Genomic DNA, 23543 nt, shown 5'->3' with positions numbered 1-23543 from the left:
AAGGCAGCGTAGGCGGACGTCACCACGTCCCGCCGATGCCTCCTGCACGTCGATTGGTCCCAATTCCACGTTACATTGTATCGGATTGTAACAGTTTTTAGTTCCTTGTGTTTTATCTGTTGCTACATTGTGTCAAAGAGGACACATTGTTACTCCATCAGTGTATTAATTGTAGCAGTTACACTTCTAATGAGAAAAATACAGGATAAAATACAAGTAATCACAATTGTAATCAAAATTGTAATCACACAAAGTAGAAATACGTATCCTCAATGGTAAACTACATTATTCCGGTTTAATTTATATTGCATATCAAACTGTAGACAATGGAGTCAATAACCAAAACCCGAGGAACAATTGTTTCTAAAACAAGTTATTTTTTGGCTTCTTGAACATACCCCTAAACTATACTTCCGGTGTGCACTCGAAGTCACCTGACTGAACTGGTGACAGCAATTTGACCAAACCATCGGGCCAACTCCAGAAGTACTTCGACCGAAGCTGATTTTTTTTTTTAAACTAATTTAAAAGTCGTTATCCAAGTGTTTAAATAATGGCGTTTTTGATTTGCGGCCCCAAACTTGCCACTTGTGGGATTGTCATCAGCATGTGGGGAGTCATCATGTTGGTAAGCTTGACTTTAGAAACTTTGCAACCTTTTGATCCCCGTTACATCTCCTTCTCTTGTGAGTCACACCAAACCTCATTCAAAAACCTGGCGATTTAGTGCTGCCTTGCTTTTCGATGAACGATACACAAAAGCTTACTGCCTTTCTTGAATCATTAGGATCGAGTAAGGATTCGGCATACATATATTCCACCAATCAACGCTTACTTAAACGAAATTGCAACTTTTAGAACTACTTCCCCTGTTCCTGTAATCTCCCTTCCCCTAAATACACCGTGGAGGGCGGTAGCGAGCAGGGTGAACCGATTCTAAAAGTTGAAATTGTATTGAAATAAAGTGCTGCGTGGTTTATTGTCAATATGCCGAATTCAACAGAAGACAGTAACTATGTCATAAAGGGGTTAACTGATGTTGTTCGAGGTGTATACCCATGCCGATGAGCGAGACAACTTTAAACTGACAGGATTTTGAATGGAGTGACGTTCTCTCGATATGAGTGAACGCCAGATACCGGGGCAGGCAACTATACAGGTTAGAGCCTGTTTTGATCAATGCATGTGTATTCTCAGGCAATGCTGGGGATATTCTTCCAGACGCATTCGGCGGTGCTGATTGAAGATGTGCCTCTGAGTGAGGGAGACTTCCATGAAGAGTAAGTCCTCTACTTCATGACTTGACTCCGGCTTTCTTCCTCTACTGTCCCGATAAGACTTAACCCTCCTGTTGTGTTCCTGTCATGTTAATTCATTCTGTGTTCCCGGTCCAAAATGACCGCCCCATTATAGCTGATTATAAATCCATAATAATACATATATTATCACCTAATGTTGTGTTAGATCTTTTTTTTATCAACTTAAGTTCTTGTGAACGTTACAAGTTTTGAACTTCTGTTTGCTATTTATGGCCTGTAGGCCTCATTGACCTGAGCTCATACAACTCGTTTTTGAGTAAAAAAAAAAAAAAACATAATGTATGGATTATTTTGACTATAACCAGTGGTGGAAGAAGTACTCAGATCTTTTACTTAAGTAAAAGTAGAAATACCACAGTATAAAAATACTCTGTTACAAGTAAAAGTCCTGCATTCAAAATGTTACTTAAGTAAAAGTACAAAAGTATTAGCATCAAAATGTACTTAAAGCAACAAAAGTAAAAGTACTCATTATGCAGAATGGCCCATTTCAGAATAATACAGTATATATTATATTATTGAATTATAATTATTGATGCATTAATGTGTAAGCATCACTTTAATGTTGCAGCTGGAAAAGGTGGGGCTGATTTCCACTACTTTATATACTGCTGGGTAGCTTACAGTAATCTATAATAATACATTACAATTTATTAGTTGATTACATTTTGTATTAATAATCTGAATCTGCAAAGTAACTAGTAACTTAAGTTATCAAACAAATGTAGTGGAGTAAAAAGTACAATATTTCCCTCTGAAATGTAGTGGAGTGGAAGTATAAAGTAGCATGAAATGGTAATACTCAAGTAAAGTACAAGTACCTCAAAATTGTACTGAAGTACAGTATTCGAGTAAATGTACTTTCCACCTCTGACTATAACAAATACTCAGATGAAACATACTGTGCTATTTATCACAGACTACTTTGTGTCAAGGTTTAACAAGGACATTTGTTTTGAAACCGTTTCAAATCAAAAACTGACAGGTATGATTTTATTAGTACAGAAAGGACAGAGGCCCAAAACTACACATGGAAACTTTACTGCATCTTCAGTCAGTCTCCTGGCCGCTCTCCTCCTCCTCAGTGTCATGATCAAAGATAAGATGAAGAGCCTCACACACAGTATATTGTTTGGTCATTGTGAATGAATTGTGAGCAAGGCCTCAAAAAGCTTTATATACCAGAGCTGCGAGAAAATTCTATATATTATTGAAACAATGTTGCGATTGTTTGTGAGAATGCCAACAGGTGTGGTTCCTGTGGGGGTTGCCATGGAAGCCAAGAAGGGGAGTGAGGTGTGTGTGTGTGTGTGTGTGTGTGTGTGTGTGTGTGTGTGTGTGTGCGTGCTCAAACACACATTAGGGCTGCAACTAACGATTATTTTCATTTTCTGACATTTCTATAAAATGTCAGAAAATGGTGAAAAATGTGGATCAGTGTTTCCCAAAGCCCAAGATGACGTCCTCAAATGTCTTGTTTTGTCCACAACCCAAAGATATTCAGTTTACTGTCATAGAGGAGGAAAGAAACCAGAAAATATTCACATTTAAGAAGCTGGAATCAGAGAATTTTGACTTATTTTTCTTAAAAAATTACTCAAACCGATTAATCGATTATCAAAGTAGTTGGCAATTAATTTAATAGTTGGCGATTAATCGTTGCAGCTCTATCAAACACACACACATGTGGGGGTCTGGGAGAGGAAGTGTGTCCATCTGATGAAGGGTCATGTGCCTGAACTCAGTTTTATGAACTAATTGTAATCTCTCCCATTCATTTCTAATGACCGGTCGTTTTTGACCGGGAACACCACAGGTGTACAAAAGTTAAATAAAACACCCAAAATGTAATGAAAATTATCAAAATTTATTTTGTGTGTTCAGATGCCCTGTGTGGGCAAAGTCATGGAACCTTATGACAATCAGATTAAATGAACTACATTTTTCAGAGGGGAGGGTTAAGACATTCAAAACATAATATGTGGTGTGTAGTTGGGGGTATTTGCAGGTTTCTGGAGCCTTCAAACACTGCAGTGTGGTGGTAATGAGCTTATAGTTGCAGTCCTAGTGTCTGGACAGTAGCTGTTGAGGGAGAGGTTGTGTTACTCAGTCACTTCCCCATCCACATGAAAATAAAATGGACAAAAAAAAAAAAAGGAAAAAAATGAGTTACCTACTTCCTAAACTGCCACTACCACTCCAGAGCTGAAGCGAGACTAGAGGAAAAATGGATTAAATGTCATGTTGTACCCACACAGGCATGATGTGGGTTTCCCTAAGGCCGTGTAAAGCCAAAATCATAATAATCATCATCATAATAATATGAGGGAAATGTTTCGCATAAACAAACAGGAAGTGAGAGTCTCTGGCCTCTGATGTCTGGAGATACTGTTGGACAGGAGTTCTTGGGTTGTGTGTACTTTCCGCTTCAGAACAGTTATCATATGACCTGAAGCTTATTTGGGTGTAAAACCTTTAAACCAAATAACATTTATAATGGTCACTAAGTTCCCAACTCGTCTCAGTGGATCCGCTACAGAAAGAGTCTCTTGATCACATCGCATCACAGATTAGCATCCTAGTTCTGTTGTCTTTGGAGTCACCCTAGGACAGTGGTTCTCAATGTGGGGTCCGGGGACCACCAGGGGTCCTTGAGGGGGTTCCAGGGGGTCCCCAGCAAATTGATCTATTGTTAAACTTCAGCATTATTTCATTTACAAGAAGTTAACACAATTAGAGAATGTAGAAGAATGACTGTTTTGATCATAGTTTCTCTGTTATCTCTCTACCTACAATACAGTCATGGAATTCTGGACAATAAAAATATTCTCAGATTTGGGTCCGAGAGACAAAATGTCATCAAATGGGGGTCTGTGGCCCTAATGTGGACTAAATTAGAGGTCCTTGATATGAAAAAGGTTGAGAATCACTGCCCTAGGATATTGATTTGACTTCAGATAATCTGCATTTGCATAAATGCTCTAAAATTGTTTGTACCAAAATATGTCCACAGCTGTGTTTGGATAGCCAAGGGATACAATAGTGCTGATGAAAACATCATAAGCTGTTCAGATCATCATCATGTCTCAAATTCTGAAAATGTTCAGGCTGTTGAACTGTATATGTAGGCTAATTCTGGTGCTTATCTGTAAATCTGAACCATTCATTTACATTTGACCTGGACTTGAACTGCTAGGCCACTATGCTGCTATATTTTCAGGTTCCTACTCAGGCCTGGAAAATCTGGAAAGATCTGAAAAATCAGTTCAAAAAGTTCAAGGTGTTGGAAACTAGGGCTGAACAATTAATCAAAATCTTATCAAAATCGCAATATGGCATACTGCAATTTTCAAATCGCAGGAGGCACAATATTTGTTAAAGGTGAAATGTGTCAAAATAGCATTTTAAAGTAAATATTGTGGTGCTGCAGAGATGTCCTGGCCTACACATCATATTCTACAGACTTAAGAAAACATCTTTGTTTGGTACAGATCCCCGCAAAAATCACACCATAATCATTTTAATACGTTTTTCAATGAAAATGAGAATAATGATGTAAAAATGATCATTCCGTCTAATATCGCAAATCATATCGCAATTGCAATATCAGTCAAAATATTCGCAATTAGATATTTATTCAAAATCATTCAGCCCTATTGGAAAGTTTGGGAATTGCACAAAAAGTCTGGAAAACTAGAAGATATAGATACAGTGTCAGTGCAGTACAGCAGCTGGACATGCACACCAAGTCATGTGGCATTTGAACTATAAGGGAGGAGATGAATTATAGCAACACGGTGCTATAATTTGGCTCATTAGTTTCATATTTGTCAAAACCATCTCACTGCTTTATCCATTATCATGATGTACCAACTCATGGTATCATATCAATGGCTCATCACACTTATTAATTCTTTCTATACTGTATATTTGGCAAAGAAAGTGCCTTAAACTCCAACTTTCAAATGTGCCACATTTCCATACAACCTACAACATACAGCCTTCCAGTATTTACTTGCTCTAAAACATGGCCACAAACACAAACAACAGCAATTATATCATATACCCATAAACATACATACAGACACACTAATAAGCTTACTGTACATACATATCATCGCTGTTCTTCCTCTATTTCAAAGGCTTTATGAGAGGTTCCCACATTTCTTCAAATATTCTTTCTATGTCAATTTCTCTGCCCAAGTCTGCCCATCCACTCTTCTCTTCCACAGTTAGAGTGTGAACATTTCTCTGCAGTGGTCAGCAGTACAGTCAAAAGATATGAAATATGAAGATATGATCTGAATACTCAGACTCCCCAGAAATCACCCTAGTATTGGAACCTTTGGGGGATTTTTTTAAAGAGATATTTAATACATAATTTATAAGAATACATAATTTCTTCTTCATCTTCTCCAGCAGTAGCTTATTTCTGGCTTTATCGTCACTATTTTGTCAAAGGGTTAAAAACAATCTATGAATAAACGCTCTGAAGAAGGCTCTGTTTCGAAAAGTGAAATGTTAGTATTTTGTCCTCCTCGACTTGGAAATTTGAGATGTGCTACCTTTTCATAGTTTTTGGAGCATGCTCTGGATCTTTGGTTTAGCGCTCCACTGACAATCCCATTGTTGAAGCACAGCCTCCTTTTCCAATTCAATCTATGAATAACCTTCCACTGATATTCTTTCCATATATACTATTTCCACATAGTGAGTAATACGATGAACATTTTTACAGATTTACTCCTAGATGTCAATTTCTATTTCCCATTTTCCTTTTGTACATAATGTGCAGCCTGTTATTCTGTGACATTAAGGAAAGGGATTGATGCTTTATACTGATCAGGGCATTTTGAATGTCTATGAGTTCCTCTCTTATCCTTCATCTTGCCAATGATAAGCTGGCAGGCCATTAGATCTGCATTGGACTATATGTAAGCTGCAGTTCTGTTTTACTGCCACTAGATGTCACAAGAAACACAGTTGACCTCTGCTAGTCTATCACACTGCTCAACAAGCGGCACATCTTAGGCAAAACTTGACTTATGAAAACATTTGTTTGACTTAAGGCTGGGTGATAATTCAATATTATCGTTTATCGTCTTTCAGTGGAATCATATCGTGATGATATGAAGATATTTTGATATCCTGACACACATTTCTGCTGTCTGAACTGATGATGACAAGCAAATTTTACTTAAAAACTCTGATAAAATGAGGTATGGTAGGAATATTATTTGAATATTTCTGTTTTGTTTGACATCACACCTAACATTACCATTCGGTTCAATGAGATGAACATGAATTTGGTTATAAAACGTGATTTTGCATACATGAACCATATCGTGATATATATTGATATCGAGAAAAATCCTTATGATTATCGTGATATTGATTTCAACCATATCGCCCAGCCCTAGTTTGACTTATTATTTCATGCACACAATATAGTATGACAGGGGAGTTTGGCTGCTTGCAGATGTAAAAACAAAAACTTCAGCTGTATGCATGTAGGCTAATCACTAGGTTTGCCATGAGCAATTATCTTTTATTTTAACAGCAGTGGGCATAGCTGCCCAAAATTTAAAGCTTTCAGAAAATAAGACAAAAGTAAGATGATTGATCTGTTTTACATTTTTTTAATAACTACCATTATGCCAAGATAGATAACATGGCACAGTAATTCTGCAGTCCCTCATTATCGGGTATGAATGAATTGTGCTAGGTCTCTCTCACTTCTTATTATTATCAAGTGCTTTATTTTATTATACAAATCCAATCTCAATCCAATCTCTCAAGTCGTTCTGAGAGAAAAAATGCGCATCTCAACACGAGCTTTCATAGGCAAGTTTTACAACCATAAAAGGTTAGGCATTTACTGTATGTGGATCAATGCTGTTGAAAATAAATACTGGACTCCACGACATCACTTGGTAGCTGGGTAAAGGAAATTGTGTTGGTAATCTGTATGGGCCAACAATTTTCATATTGGTGCATCCTGACAAAATACTCACATCGTTTTCACATAGCTGTTCATTTAAAGGCAAACAAAATGACAGATTATGGATATATGGCTAAGTTTTATGAATCTATGGCTAAGTTTTATGAATACTTTTGTGTGGAGATGAGAGCTGTCGGTTACTGTTAGCCTCTCAGGTTAGGAGTTAACTAACCATGACCAGCCAGAGCTAACGGCTCATATTCAGGTCTGTAGTCAAGCTGCTCTATCAATAGCCAAGTAACCCTGCTGATTCTAGATCAGTGATTCTCAACCTTTTTCATATCAAGGACCCCTAATTTAGTCCACATTGGGGCCACGGACCCCCATTTGATGACATTTTGTGTCTCAGACCCAAATCTGAAAATTTGTCCAGAACTCCATGACTGTCTGTATTGTAGGTAGAGAGATAACAGAGAAACTCTGACCAAAACAGTCATTCTTCTTCATTCTCTAATTGTTTTAACTCCTTGTCAGTTACATAATGGTGAAGTTTAACAATTCATCAATTTGCTGGGGACCCCCTGGAACTCCCTCCAGGACCCCTGGTGGTCTCCGGACCCCACGTTGAGACCCACTGCTCTAGATAGTTTTTTACAATCTGACACCTGCCTTCTATCTCGAGTCCTGCCGTGAACACTGTGCACATTTCAAAATCCAGTTCTGATGCAACGCTCTTGTAGTTTACAATCCAAATAATAGTCCATGTCATATGAAGTGTGCACTTGCCCAATTTCAATATAGCTGCAAACGCCAATTGATGGGGTCCAAGCACAATGTGCTAATTTGTCCAAAGATCAGAAACCTAAGACATTATGATTAATTGCCCATACTATTAATGCTATTATTAGACTCTAATGTGACCAAGTGTCTCTATCCTCTGCAATAAGACTACCTTGGACACAGTGATGTTCACTTTTTTTTTCATAAATGTATTTATTCATTTAACAGGTACAATGAAATACAATGTACATTTTAAGGACTCTTTTTTTTTTTTTTTACTTTTTTTTCCCCCACCCCTGGTCCCACATAGAATTTCTACGGATACAATAAAAAAGAATAAATAATAATTTAAAAAAAACAACCCTTCCTTCGTAACATAGTGGTTAAGTCAATGATAAAACACAGTGATGTTCATTTTATGAGAATATATAAGCACCTTTTCACGCTCATGAGCACTACAGTGAAATAGAACTCATTCACTCTCCAACTATTTGTCACTGGAGCACGCCGAGGTACGATGGAAGTAAATAATATCAATGGAAAAATATTTCACAAATCAAAAAGTATGAAAGTTGTCATGAGATTTAATAAGGCCTACAGTTGCTTGCTCTATGAGTAGATGCACAGGTGGATGGACAGAAAGATTATTGTCCAAAACGTAAAAATAAAAAAAACGCTTTTTAAAGTTGTTTAAACAGCAGTGATATAAGAAGAACTTCTGCAGTCACACATTACGGACCTGCTGGCTTTTTCAGTGCAAAGTTAGAATAGAATAGAACGTTATTGGCTTCACAGGTTGGTTAAAATGTGACACAATACAATAAATAAATTACAATACAATACAACACATAAGAAAACATAGACATAGCCAACAATATCAAAACATGTGAGCAATGTTTTGTACGCATTCTTGGTTGTTCTTACAACTTCATAGCGCCTCCCAGAGGGAAAATTCTCTTCCCACAATTTGTTGGACCTTCAGTCTGATCGCTATGGGTGCATCCCAAGTCTCTTAAATTGGATCCATGTTTCCCTCACTTGCGTCTTTTCCTTGCGTCTTAGTCCCTCCCACCGAGGACGCATGGAGAGACGCAAGGAAACCATGCGAGGAGAGAGGAAACAAGGAAATATGTTTTTAGAGAAATGAGACGTCCTTTCCTCTGAAGCGTCATGTGAAGCGTCGTCCGTTTCTGCAGACAAAACGGGTTGTGGATGAAATAAACGTAATTTAGGTTTCCAATGTTCTTTCATTAACATTATATATCAAAAAGCATAAAATAACGGGCATTTACACTCGTACTGTTTCTCCACCATCTCGTTCAAATTTGCCAGATGTAGGGGCGGAGAATTGACGTCATGGCGTTCAGCTGAAAGTCTTCCGGGAAGGCTGCTCTCGTGTCTCCTCGCTCAGCTCCTCAGAGATCCCTCCTCCCTCCTCGCTCCTCGCTCCTCGGAGCAGAAATAAGAGCTTTGGGACGACCTTCAAAATGACGGAACAGAACGACTTCCGGTTCAAGCGAGGAGCGAGGAAATATCAAATAAGAGACTTGGGATGCACCCTATATATGCTATTTTTATTTATTCATTTATTTATTTATTTATTTTATTTGTTTACAGACAAGGTGTCACCACTCCAGAACCAAGATAAAGTGCATATATAAAAAACAAAAGAAACAAACAAAAACCAAAGACAAAACAAAAAAAAAATAACTCTAAAGAACAGGTCCCCATTGACTTCAGTTGTTTTGGAGAAGGCTGCTACCAAGTTGTGCTGCAGCCTCCCTGTGTGTTATATGGACTAACAAATTTCACCTGTGTTTCATTTGGCATGAGGGGGAGGAGATGATGACAGGATTTTCATTTTTGGGTGAACTATTCCTTTAAAATGAAACTGGCTGCCTTAATTTTTTAGTGAAGCTGCCTCATTGAGTGAAGGGTTGACATTTGAAATGAAAGTTTCCCTCGGGATAGAATATGAATCATTTAGACATCCATCTTAACGACAGTATGAGGACAAGCAAAAACACAGTTACAATGATACTTGCACTGATTTGGGTCAATGTTAAAATTTGGTAACAGCCTATATTAACCACAGATTGAGACATGTCGTTTGGCTTGATTGTGACTTATGATCCAGAGGTTGCATCTGAGTGTGAGGAGCAACCTCTGGATCAGATCAGCGATGGCTCAATGCTGTGACTGGCACCATTATATTCTGTGTTATTAGCTACCATTCACTTTAACCAGTTCTGTATCTCGGGAACGGAAGGTCGTAGAGACTCGGGACCAAGACTGGCGTGTTCAGCGTCCCCGAAAACCATCAGACGGAAGTTTGTTCCGAGTCGATCCGACCTTCCGTTCCCGAGATACAGGTAGCCGCCATAGACTCACATTCAAAAAATGTTCGAAAATTTTTCTAAGTGGTTAGGGTTAGGTTGGTTGTGTGTAGATGTTTACCCAGAGCTCTGACCACAACTGTTTCACAGAACAGAAGGGCTAGCTAAAGGGTTAATGTTATCACAAAGATGGATGCATATAAGTGATACTATGGAAAAATTGTAATCTTTCAACATTTGACAAATTGTGTCAGTTTGGGCCTGAGCCTTCCAGCTGGGGCTTTATTTTGTTTAGATTTGTATTTTTGAAAATGAGTGTTGCCTGTTTGACGTTTTTAACGTGAACCTTGGTTGCATTCCCTTCACCTGTTGAACTACAGATGAAAAAGATGAACAGATGTAATTACCCATTGTCCCTGTTTAATAAAATACTAAATAAATACATATATTTGTTGTGAAGGACAATGAGTGATATGGCCTAGTTCTGTTTGCAGGGAAGCCACTGCGCTCTGACCACCTGGTGCGTTGTCCTAGATCCATAAAACCATTTTGTGAAGAGAGGGTCACACTCAGAAATATATCATTCACTTGATTTAATTGTTCATCTGTCACAGGACAGGTAGATTGCCAGGTGAACCTAATTACTAACCATTGTGGTGTTGTGATCACATGGAAACACATCACATAGAATGGAATCACATAGAATCTCACTGTCAGTCAATACTGTGCATTGTAATTTCAAACAGTTTAATCTGAAGTACATTCACCATCCAGTTAGACATACTGAAATAACAATATTTAAAATTAGCATTATTCACAAAGCATATTCCAAAACAACTGTGGCTCTCACTGTGGGCCTCAGGTTCCTCACAGTCTTTATTGCCCAGCAACTATCACCAAACCTGATCTAGAACAGCAACCAAAAATCTTTAAATCCAGGAATGAGGGTCTTGACCTGGCCTCTCCCTCAGGGTTTGGACTATTTTGGGAAACAGGAAGTTCAAAAGACAACGCAGTGTGCAGTAGATGTTTCACGAGCATCCTACTGACCGATATCTGTTTTCTGTCGCTCTGCAGAAAGACACACACACATTTGACTCACAGTGGAACAGTAGCTTCAGACATGTCAGCCTCACATGACACACACACACACACACACACACACACACACACAGAGGGGAGGACAGTATGGGGGGAGGGTTAGAGGGAAATAGGACATCGCTGTTGAATCCTGACTGCTTTCTCCCGGCTCAGTGTGACCTCAGTGTTCCAGACGTGTTCTCGCTGTTCAAACTAATGAAACGCCTGGACGACTGAAATGTGTTGAAATAGCAGGGGAAGAAACATTCAGAATATGCATCATGCAAGTATCACTTAACATCCTCTAGTCCAGTGATACTCAACCTTTTTCATATCAAGGACCCCGAATTTAGTCCACATTTGGGCCACAGACCCCCATTTGATGAGATTTTGTCTCTTGAACCCAAATGTGAGAATATTTCTGTTGTTCCATATGATTTTGTCTAGAATTCCATGACTATCTGTATTGTAGGTAGAGAGAAAACAGTAAAACTAATCAAAATAATCATTCTTCTACATTCTCTAATTGTGTTAACTTCTTGTAAATGAAATAATGGTGAAGTTTAACGATTCATCAATTTGCTGGGGACCCCCCTGGAACCCCCTCAAGGACCCCTGGTGGTCCCCGGACCCCACGTTGAGAACCACTGCTCTAGTCTCATTTTCTCTGGAAATGACTTTAAATGGCAGATTCAAATTGCTGCATATAGGCTTTCACATTCGGTGCGTTAGAACTTCCTGTTGCCAGCTATGGCCTTCACTAAATCGCTTCATAACCTGTCCAACATGTTTAATTTGTTACATTATGTATCTAGTGCTAGTAACGTTACAATTTTGTTGTTTTTGTTGGATTGGTTTGTCAATAAGTCGCACAAAGAAACTTGCCACAGGAAGTTGTAACGCACCGGTTTCTCAGCATGGAAGCTGTTACCATGACGACGTGAAAAGGGCCTATTCGGTTCTTTATTCAGTTTCGTTCGCCAGGCAGTTTGGAAATGTTCTGGATCCAGGTTAGGGCTGAACGATTGTGAAAAAATATCTAATTGCGATTATTTTGACTGATATTGCAATTGCGATATGATTTGCGATATTAGAGGGAATGATAATTTTTACATCATTATTCTAATTTTCATTGAAAAACGTATTAAAATGATTATGGTGTGATTTTTGCGGGGATCTGTACCAAACAAAGATGTTTTCTTAAGTCTGTAGAATATGATGTGTAGGCCAGGACATCTCTGCAGCACCACAATATTTACTTTAAAATGGTATTTTGACACATTTCACCTTTAACAAATATTGCGCCTCCTGCGACTTGAAAATTGCAGTCGGCCATATTGCGATTTCGATAAAATTTTGATTAATTGTTCAGCCCTAATCCAAGTAAGAGGAGCGAAACCAAAAACCTGCAACATTTGTAAGGGTTGGAGGGAAGTTTTTCTTATCATTACTTATGTTCCCCTATTAATGTGCCCATCCTGAGTCCTTCATCACTGCCGCTCACTGTGAACATTCACCTTGTCTTATTCCTCTATTAACATTTTTCTTTTTTTTTCTTCCTCATCTGACCGTCTCTCTCCAATCCTCCATCTCCCTCTCCCACACACACACACACACACCATATATTTAAAGGTGCTATGTGTATCATTTTAACCATCAATATATCACTGTCAAATTAATTGTGATACCTGGGTATTAATACTGTAAACAAATGAAACCATAGTCGAGACGATTGGTAGCCTCAATCTCACACAAAGTGTTTTTTAGTTGTAGTGTTTCTCCAGATTAAACAACATTTCCCAGTGTCCTCTTCCAGATTTTTGACCCTTGTAAAATGCTACACATGGCACCTTTAATAGGGAGAACAGTCTGATTACTGAATATTGTTAGCTTGTTTTATATGTTGCTCAGTGTTGTATATGATGTGAACCTTTTTGTCTTTGCAAACTGTTCAGTAAGTGATCTGGTAACACCTCTGACCTCTCTCCCCTTCAGTAAGAACCCTCCCCAGAGCATCTACAACCTCTACAACAAGGTCGGCTACAACTGTTTCATAGCAGCCGGTATCTACGTTCTGGTGGGAGCCTTCTCCTTCTGCCAAGTCAAACTCAACAAGCGGAAGGTGATTACATTCATTTGGACTGAGTGTCTTGGCTGTTCTAGGCGCAGTTTCACAGGATTGCTCTTGTAGTTGTGACACTTGGTTAAACCTCCTGTCCTATTTAGCGGTGTTATTCACCCATAGGGTTGCAAAGGGGTGGAAAATTTCCGGTAAATTTCCAGAACGTTTCCGGTAAATTTCCATGGGAAGTTAAGCTGGGGAATTTTGGAAATATTCCAAATTGGAAACTTTCCATGGGAATTATGGGAATTTATGGGAATTTATGGGAATTTATGGGAATTAACTGGGAATTGAGGGTAATTTAATGGAAAGGTATCATATCCAAGCATAAATATTTGTTTTGTTATAAGCAGACATCCATCCAAAATAATACAATTAAAACAGATTTATTTGTAAGTAGAACTTTATCAAGTTAAATATTATATTGAACAATCAATTCTTTCATTGAAGAACAAAAACATGAATGTTGAGTTGCATGTAGGGGGCGTGGTCTCAACAGCCCTGCAGTAAGCAGTGTGCTATGTGCATGTGATTGAGGAATAGCATAGATATTCAACTGTACTTGCATGATATCTGGTTGTTTTAGTCAGGATTATGCTAAAATATATTTTCCCCAACTATATTTAAGTTTCCTATTAAGAGCATACCTTCAATTTAGTAAATTCCTGGTTTATTCCCGTTTATTCCCATAAATTCCCGTTAATTCCCATAAATTCCCGTTAATTCCCATGGAAAGTTTCCAACTTTGAAAATTCCCGGAATTTTGCAACCCTATTCATCCATGTGCCATTTTGACCCAAGAGTGTGCAGGTTTTCACTCCAACCAAATATTACACCAGCTAGGGCTGGATGATATGGTTGAAATCAAAATCACAATAATCATAAAGATTTTTTTCGATATCGATATATATGACAATATGGCTCACATAAGCAAAATCACGTTAAATAATCAAATCAATGTTCATCATATTGAACCGAATGTTTGGTGTGATGTCACACAAAACTGAAATTTTCACATAATATTCCTACCATACTTCATTTTGTCTGAGTTTCTAAATAAAATGAGCTTGTTCTCATCAGGTCAGACAGCAGAATTGTGCGTCTCGATATCCCAAAATCACCATATCATCACAATATAATCCCACTGAAAGACGATAAACCATAATATTGAATTATCGTCCAGCCCTACCACCAGCTGATTTCACTGATTTGTAGTTAGTTGTGGGAGCAAGATTCTAGAGTGACATTGTGCTGATTCCGCCTTAATTTAGAGATAGAAAATTGGAGCAAGACCATTCACTATCGATTCTCACCGCAGCCTGAAGCACTTTTCAGTAACAGCTGAAAACAGACGCTCACTTGTAGTCGAAAAAGCCTCGGTCAGTACGGTCGATACTAGACAAGTAGCCAGACCTACCACAGGGCAGCAGTGGAAGAAGTACTCTGATCCTTTACTTCAGTAAAAGTACCAATTGCTGGTACCAAAAGTACCAGCAATGTAAAAATTCTCCATTACAAGTAAAAGTCCTGCATGAAAAATCCTACTTAAGTAAAAGTACATAAGTATTAGCAGCAAAATGTAGTTAAAGTATTAAAGTAAAAGTAGTGGTTTGGTCCCTCTGACTGATATTTTATTATATATGACATCATTAGATTATTAATACTGAAGCATCAGTGTGTAAGCAGCATGTTACTGTTGTAGCTGCTGGAGGTGGAGCTAGTTTGAACTACTTTATATACAGTTAGCTAGTTTAGTCCAGTGGTTCCCAACCTAGGGGTCGGGCCCCTCCAAAGTATCACCGGATAAATCTGAGGGGTCGTGAGATGATTAATGGGAGAGGAAAGAAGAAAAAACAAAGTTCTGATACACAAATCTGTTTTCAGTTTTTGGACTTTTTCTCTAATCTTTGATTTTTGCTGAAATATTGGATCATTTGAACATTTATTAAAATGAAACCATGTGAGGTTTAGAGGGAAAAATCACTATTTGGTGGAGCTGTTAACAACTCATAGACATCTGAAATGTGACCCGACTACACACTGCTTTTTGTAAGACGTCAAAAGCCAAAAAGGTTGGAAACCACTGGTTTCATCTTTAACAATGTGTTGTATTTTAAAAGCTTGTTATATTATCCATTGTGTCAAATCTCCATCTGAAAAGTAACTAAAGCTGTCAAATAAATGCAGTGGAGCAGAAAGTACAATATTTCCCTCTGAAATGTAGTGGAGTGGAAGTATAAAGTAGCATCAAATGGAAATACTCAAGTAAAGTACAAGTATCTCAAAATTACTTAGTTACTTGCATTTACTCAAGTACTTGAGTAAATGTACTTAGTTACTTTCCACCACTGCCACGGGGAGCCGCTTTTGGCCCAGTCCTTGGCTAAAGTTAAATTAACTGGATGGACATTAAGACAAGGTAATAAACTGTGTTCAGACTGGGACCACTGAAGACCGGGGACCTCTTCAGTAGGCTGAAGGAGGCTCAGGCATTGCTCTGTTTTGGGTTTTCTGCCACTCTAAACGGAAAGAGGACTCTTATCCGTCACAATACTGGACAACCTCAAAAAAGATGACATACACCAAACCCAACACATAGATGCACACCACTATAAGTGGCTTACTTAAAGGTCCCATATTGTGGAAAACAGGATTCCCCTCTCCTCTGTGATGATAAAGCAGTTGGATGGTCTATCTAAACATGGTGAAAGTATCAAAACGCACGGTCAGCAACTAAATCCACACAATCCATATTAGTGCAGCGAGCCTCTAAACGAGCCGTTTGGACTTCCGTAACTTTGTGACATCACAAAGGTTTGCTCATTATCATTTCTGTAAGAAATAATAGACTAACAAAGTGTTTTTTTCAAAGCGGTTGAGCGGTTGTCATTGTTTATTACCGGAGAGTTTTCCCTACCTGTAGCCGCCGGGCCGCGGCGTCTCACGTTTCACTTCATTGAAACGGTTAGCCGATCGGGAACGGAGGGGTCGTTAATATTAATGAGCCTTAAAGACACGGCGACAGAAACGGCCTGTTCTTGGTAAGGCTCAGAGAGATGCTGGAAAATGAACGTGGAGAAATGGATTGAGAGTGTTTTTGGTTCATGACATCACACACACAGCTTTGAATGGACCTCAGGACATAAAATAAAACTCTGGAAAGTGTAGAAAATGGGACTTTTTCAGATATGAGCAGCAATCCCAAATTGATTATGAGGGCCTGCGGTTCAGACGTAGCATAATTGGGGTACAGTCATATTTTTCACAGATTTTCAATAATCTATTTTATCAACCTGGCAAAGAATGAATTAAAACAAATATTGGTAGAGTTTTGATGTAACTAATTTTATATCCATATCCATGTTGTCGGCCTATTTCCATAGGAGTACCTGGTGCACTAGTGACTCCTGAGGAGCTCCCAGCAACGAGGGAGGCTGCGTTTGGATGGTCTAGAAAATCCAACCTGGTCATCTCCTTTTCCATGCTGATTGATTTTTTTTTTTTTATTTCTAAGCAGAAACTTCAGGGAGGGGATTGGTCAAGGTTTATCTGGATGCAGCCTGAGAGTATATGATTGGTCCTGTATGTTAATATATTTAAGATTAAATTAATTCTACCTCTTGATCACAAATGCCATACCTGATTTAAAAAAAAAAAAAAAAAAAAAATCTTGTCAAAACATTTCTATTCTTATTAATGTAAAATTGGTGGATACTTGTTCTTTCTCTTAGACCTCCAATGGACCGCCTAATGTAGAATAAGAGAACTGTATTGCTAATTACTGTTATCAGCAGTGCCTGTTTAGATTCTGTCTGTCATCAGATCCAAGTTCAGTTCTGTCTTTATATTCTTCTGTTTGTCTGTACAGTGCCTCAAGGAATCCTGGTTAAGATCTTTGTGTCTGAGTGTCTTTTTAGTCAATAAAAAATGTTATACAAATGATAAATGGCACAATCTATATGACTTTCCATATATCAGCTCTCTGCAATATAGACGGCACAATTACACATACAAATTGCAATACTGTGAACAGTTTCTCTCACTAAATATACTGTATTTATGTTCTGTATTTACAAAAATCCTGTATGGATTTCTACATATGCGTGTTGTATTATTGTATTGTATGCATATTGATATTTCAACAGATCAACCAACAACCACAGTTGGTGGGGCAATTTCAAAATGTAATTCAGATTACTCATTACCCATTTAAAATGATAATGCAAGTAATACAAGTAACCATCTGATTTACTGAAGATCAGTAGAATAATCTGATTACTTCCAGGTAGTTGTTTTTTTACCTCGAAAATATGAAGTGAAAAAAATAATTTGACAGTTATCCATTGTCCATGGTTAACCATTACTTAAAAAATATTTAAAAAATAGCCTAGATATATATATTTTTTACAGCCCCAACAAAAAAGTCATGTGGAAACCCACATGTGAATTCAAAGCACATGTGGTTTTTGGACACGTTGGTTTTCACATGTGAACAATTTTTCTCATGTTGTATTATCACATCCTATATGACAGGTTTTACTTCTGATGTGAAAATTTTAATTCATAGGCTAAAAGTGTTTTTTTTTCTCCATGTGAACATTTTTTATTATTGTTATTACATGTGACAATATTTCACATGTAAAAACTAAATTTCACATGCAGACAGTTCACAGGGGAAATGAGAAATTTCATGTTACCAACAAGTGGACCAACAAGTGTCCAAAAAGCACGTGCTGTGAATTCACATGTGCTTTTTTCACGTGATTTTGATAAGGGAGGACGTGTAACATATTGCCGTTACCAATGTTGGCCTTCTGGATTTTGGTATAAAGAGATTTCTAATGGATATTAATCTCTGAAACCTTGACTGAAACTTTGTCAACACAAGTCAAACAAGCACAGATCCTGTACAGGCAGCAGAAGGCGTGTGTTTCCCAGGTGTGTTTGGAGCAGATTGTGGAATGTTAAGTTTCACTTTTGTTTTCCAGCCGGAGACTCTGCTGGATTGAGTTCAGTGCTGCTGGTCTGCTGTCTGTGCACTCTGCTGGTCTGTGATGTGCACATCAGGCGCATTAGAGATCGATTTAGATCCATTTCTATACACTGATCAACTTTTGACTTTGTGCCACAGAATTTGAATGGATAGAACGGGTCTTTCCCATTCTCATCAACGCTCCTGGATGGTTGGAGCGGCGGCCATTTTTATGTGTACCGTTCCTACATAAAACCTCCTTGGTACCGTTGGCCTAGCTTCCGTATGAACCGACTTACGGCAATTCGCAGCGAGGACCGAGCAGTGGAAAACTGGCGTTGTGCTATCTCCGTCTCTCTCTACCAATACCAGCACCCTTAAAGTGATATCGATACCAATAGAGTACTTCATTCGATACCTTTTTTTTTTTACGTTTTGGTGGCATCTCGGCTCGCTGAGCTGCCAACTCCGTCAGGTTCGGTCGATACCTTAAAGATATCGAGTACCGATACCCAGCTCTAGGACCTACTCAAGGATTTTTGGACAGATTGGGTTTAATCTCTCTATATTACTGTTGGTAAGTCATCACAATTTATTCATTTAACGTTCGTCTTGTAACATTACAAAGCTAACCCACTCACGCTGTGTGGCAGCCGGTGTGACACAAACTTCCGTTGTCACCATAGAAACCAACCGTAGACGCCATTTTGTTTGTGTGCCAGCCAAAATACCATAGAACACAGTGGAAAGACCGTTCTATCCATTCAAATTGTGTGTGTTTAACGCATCATCTCACTAAGCCACAGATGCAACATGATCTCACACAAAGACGTGAAATGAAATGAACACAAACTCTAAAACAGCAATTTACATTCTGTGGACGTGTTATCGGAAAATAACGTTTCTCCACCATGAAATGAATTACATTCCCCCGAAACAAAGTGAAATCCGCCACAAATTTAGGGTTAGCTAAGGTTTGGCTAAGGTTTGGGTTAAGGTTATGGTTATGGTTATGGCATGATTATGTATATATACAGTGCATATATATATATGCATTTATTATTATTATCATTATTATTATTATTATTGTTTGCATTTATTTGCATTTTTGCACTGTCTCTATAGTTTTATATTATGTACATTACCTTTATTTTTTATCTTATTACCTCTTCTCTTAATTATCTTCTGTACTTATTTTTCCCTGGTACTGTTCTGCTGTGGCACCCGAATTTCCCCAAGGGGCTACCTTATCTTATCTTATCTTATCTCATTTTATCTTATCTTATCTTATCTTATCTTATCTTATCTTATCTTATCTTATCTCATCTTATCTTATCTTATCTTATCTTTGCCAAAACTACAAACATGAACATTTTACAGTTTGGAAATACACATAAAAGTCCAATTTAATTCCTTATGTTAGTTGCTTTGTCAACTAATTTGAGAGTGACAAAATGACAATCCAATAAATCGAAAAATAAATGATGCTGTATGTTTTAATGAACGCTTTAATTTCTCCTCCTTGTTCCAAACTGAAAACCTAGAATATTATATTATATTGTTCCAAGTCCAAAACTCAGTCAAGATTTCTCAAACTCAGGGTTTCTGAGATAGTTATCTGACATAACGTCAATATGGTGGAATATACTCTATACATTACTTTTTTTTTTTTTTTTTTAAACATATATAGATATGTTTATTGACTTTAAGCTTTACACTTTACCAAACACACAAGTGCATGTTACAAGCAAAAATGTATATAAACAAATAGGATTAAAAAAAAAAATGAGAATGAAACAAGATGAAATGACATGAAAACCAAAATGTATAATTGTAGGAGTCACATATGGAAAATTAATACAACATCATCTTATCAATTTATCTTCTGCTCTGGACAATATTGCAGAAATATTTTTTGAGTGCAAAAGGCATGTCAAGAAATCAGAATGTTCCATTAATATTTTATGCCAGCTAGAGATTGAGGGGCTCTTGTCTAAATCAAAATCTAATCTAAATATTTAAATTGGAAGTAAAGTTGAATTTACAGTGGCTAATGTTCTATGCTAACCAGCTAGCTAACATTGCTAAATAATGATCGACATATCAGCTGTTGCATAGGGAACAATATTTTAGGTTGTACAAAGAAAATTTCATTGGCATGTTGGAGGCTACAAAATTTTTCAGCAGCTTGAATCGATGATATAAAGAAGTGATCAGGATGATTTCTCAGGTCACCACCATATATATTTCTCTCTGCCTTGGTGGTAAACTGGTCTCAGATCAGCTTTCCCCTGACTTTCTATATAGTGATGCTGTTTTCTACGCGGCTGGGCAGGAGGAAAAGGTACGGCAGCTCGACTCCTTCGTTCTCACTTCGGATGTGCTCCTCGATCTCCTTCAGCTCCGTTCTGAATCTGTCAATCACTTCCTGGGCCCGCCCCTCTGTGAAGTACTGCTCTGTGTATTGGCCCAAAGGAACCTGGGCAGGAGGAAATCAGGAAGGGAAAAACACAGAAGGAGGTTGGAGACATGTTGAAAAGGACAAGGAGCTGTCTGTCTGTCTTTTCAGAGTGCGCCGCTTGCAGCTACAGTATATTATTCTATTTGTCTTTTTCCATGCTGTGTCCTATAGCAATAGCAATAGCAATAGCAATAGCAAGTTTATTTATATAGCACATTTCGTACACTGGGGTAATCCAGTGTGCTTTACATACATAAAAGCAAAAAGGAACATCCATATATAATTAAAAGAAAGTACAAAGTACATAAAATAGTAATTAAAAAGAGAGTAATATAATTAAAAGATAAGTAATAAAAAGAAAATACAAAGTACATAAATTACAACTATTATTATTTGCTGCTGCAGTGACCCAATTTTCCCACAGGGATCAATAAAGTTTAATCTCATTTTAATCAGATTCCCATATTCCTCTCATTGTTACACTGCATATGTACGGATATTTTTTTAAATGGTTCCACATATTTCATACTGTATACATATTGATATTTTTATATCATAATATTAGTTACATACAGTATATTTATATATAGATATATTGGTAACACTTTACAATATGGGTCACTAACTTAAGAGTTAGTTAATGATTAATAAGCATTAACTAACCCTTAATTAACAGTTAACTAATGTGTAATTTACTAATGGTGTTCATGTTAACTAAGGTATTAATTTATACATTATTTAATAGTTTATAAAGATGACTATTAAATAATGTATAAATTAATATCTTAGTTAACATGAACACCATTAGTAAATGATTACCAGACACATTAGTTAACTGTTAATTAAGGGTTAGTTAATGCTTATTAAGGTTAGTTAATGCTTATTAAGCATTAACTAATAACTCATAAGTTAGTATTGTAAACTATTACCCATATATTTAATATTTTTGTATATTTTCATATTGTAATTGCACTCTGCACTCTTCTTTGTCTCAATATGTTATATTGCTACCAATTTACACACCCTAATAATACTGTAAACCATACTTTTCCCCATACTTCTCATTCATACTTTCTACTTAACATGTTGTTGTTGCATGCATATGTATATATAACCCCATTTTATTATTATTGTTTATATTTTAGTTTTCTGTTTATATTCAATTTGTATTTGCTGTATCCTGTTACTTGCTGCTGCAATGACCCAATTTCCCCACAGGGATCAATAAAAAATAAAAGTTTCCTGTAAACTGATCATCATGGGTGTAAGCTCATTAAAATGTTTAAGAAGTACCAAGTAGTAGTACGAGTCCAACCTTGTCCAAGTCATTTTGATGCGTAATAACAAACCAGACCAAGCTGGACTTACTGCATCTGGCTGTGGTCGCCCCAGATGCCATGTGATGGCCATCTCCACACAGGATTGGCTGACATCAGGAAGGGTGGCCATGATCATCTCCATGGTAATGGCATCCTTATCTGTGGGTGGGGGTTGTCTCATGGTGCAGGGGGTATTGGGTACCCAGGCACACCAGTCAAACTAACAAAAACAACAGAATGCATACATACAAAAACAGAAGGGTTGGAGGGCTTCAGCTTTAGGGGAGGAGCTTTTTTATGACCCATAAAAATACATTGAGCTGAATATGAACAGTTCACCCAAAAATGAAAACTCTGTCATCATCTCCTCCCCCTCATGCCAGTTGAAACACAGGTGAAGTTTGTCCATATAACACACAGGGAGGCTGCAGCACAACTCCATAGCAGCCTTCTCCAAAACAACTGAAGTCAGTGGGGACCAGTTCTTCAGAGTTCCAAAAATAGCAAAAAAACGACCATAAAACTTGTGCATAATCCAAGTCTTCTGAATAGTACAGGTATAGGTATACGTCATACAATCTCCTGTGTGTTATATGAACAGAGAAACCTGTGTTTCAGCTGGCATGGGGGTGAGTGAATAATGACAGAATTCAAGTCATTTTTGGACGAACTATTCCTTTAAAGTGAAAATCTCACATAGACCGCCTTTAAGAACAGAATTAGAATTTGTTTTAGGTTAGGGTGACCTTCCAGCTGTTTGGAGGATTATATTTTTGGCCGATAATTAAGAACAACACATTGCCAGATTTTTTTTGAACAGACCTTGGCGTGGTAGGAGGGTCTTCAAACAACAACAAAAACACTACCATTCAAGAACGTCTGCTGATATTTACTTGTCATATTATTCAGTAAAGCAGAGATATTACACATTTAACCTTTAAGGTAATGATTAGTGGTTAGGGAATGAATGTATTCAATGAAAGTCCTTACATGTATAGTAAAACATGTGTGTGTATTTGTGTGTGTGTGTGTGTGTGTGTGTGTTGGTAGGGGATGTCATATGAAGGCTCTAATATGGACTCTGGAAGCTGGTGTATATGGTGTGTGTGTGTGTGTGTGTGTGTGTGTGTGTGTGTGTGTGTGTGTGTGTGTGTGTGTGTGTGTTAACCACCTGTCCATTGTTAGTAGCAGCATGCTGGGCTGTGCTGGTGAA

At 37.7% G+C, this 23543-nt stretch overlaps 2 protein-coding genes across 2 annotated transcripts; one reads left to right on the top strand and one right to left on the bottom strand.

Annotated features, from left to right (window-relative positions):
- Nucleotides 1–439: 439 nt before the first annotated feature.
- On the top strand, nucleotides 440–17599 carry LOC139658031 (ribonuclease kappa-A-like). The gene is made up of 4 exons (XM_071536049.1): nucleotides 440–628; nucleotides 1198–1280; nucleotides 13452–13578; nucleotides 16962–17599. The coding sequence occupies exons 1-4, from the start codon at nucleotides 554–556 to the stop codon at nucleotides 16977–16979; spliced, it is 303 nt and encodes a 100-aa protein (XP_071392150.1). The 5' UTR covers nucleotides 440–553; the 3' UTR covers nucleotides 16980–17599.
- Nucleotides 17600–20123: 2524 nt separating this feature from the next.
- On the bottom strand, nucleotides 20124–23537 carry LOC139658033 (polyunsaturated fatty acid lipoxygenase ALOX12-like). The gene is made up of 3 exons (XM_071536051.1): nucleotides 23502–23537; nucleotides 22380–22550; nucleotides 20124–21029 (listed from the first exon to the last, which is right to left on the bottom strand). Exons 2-3 carry the CDS (start codon nucleotides 22509–22511, stop codon nucleotides 20850–20852), a joined length of 312 nt encoding a protein of 103 aa, XP_071392152.1. The 5' UTR covers nucleotides 22512–22550; nucleotides 23502–23537; the 3' UTR covers nucleotides 20124–20849.
- Nucleotides 23538–23543: the final 6 nt, after the last annotated feature.

This window comes from Centroberyx affinis, unplaced genomic scaffold (genome assembly GCF_046629955.1).
Source record: "Centroberyx affinis isolate AG114_WGS23_722 - 3 ecotype Tasmania unplaced genomic scaffold, CSIRO-AGI_Caff_v1 ptg002816l_1, whole genome shotgun sequence".
Classification (NCBI taxonomy): Eukaryota; Metazoa; Chordata; class Actinopteri; order Beryciformes; family Berycidae; genus Centroberyx; species Centroberyx affinis.
Note: the sequence above shows the minus strand (reverse complement) of the source record. Positions and strands in the feature narration are given on the sequence as shown.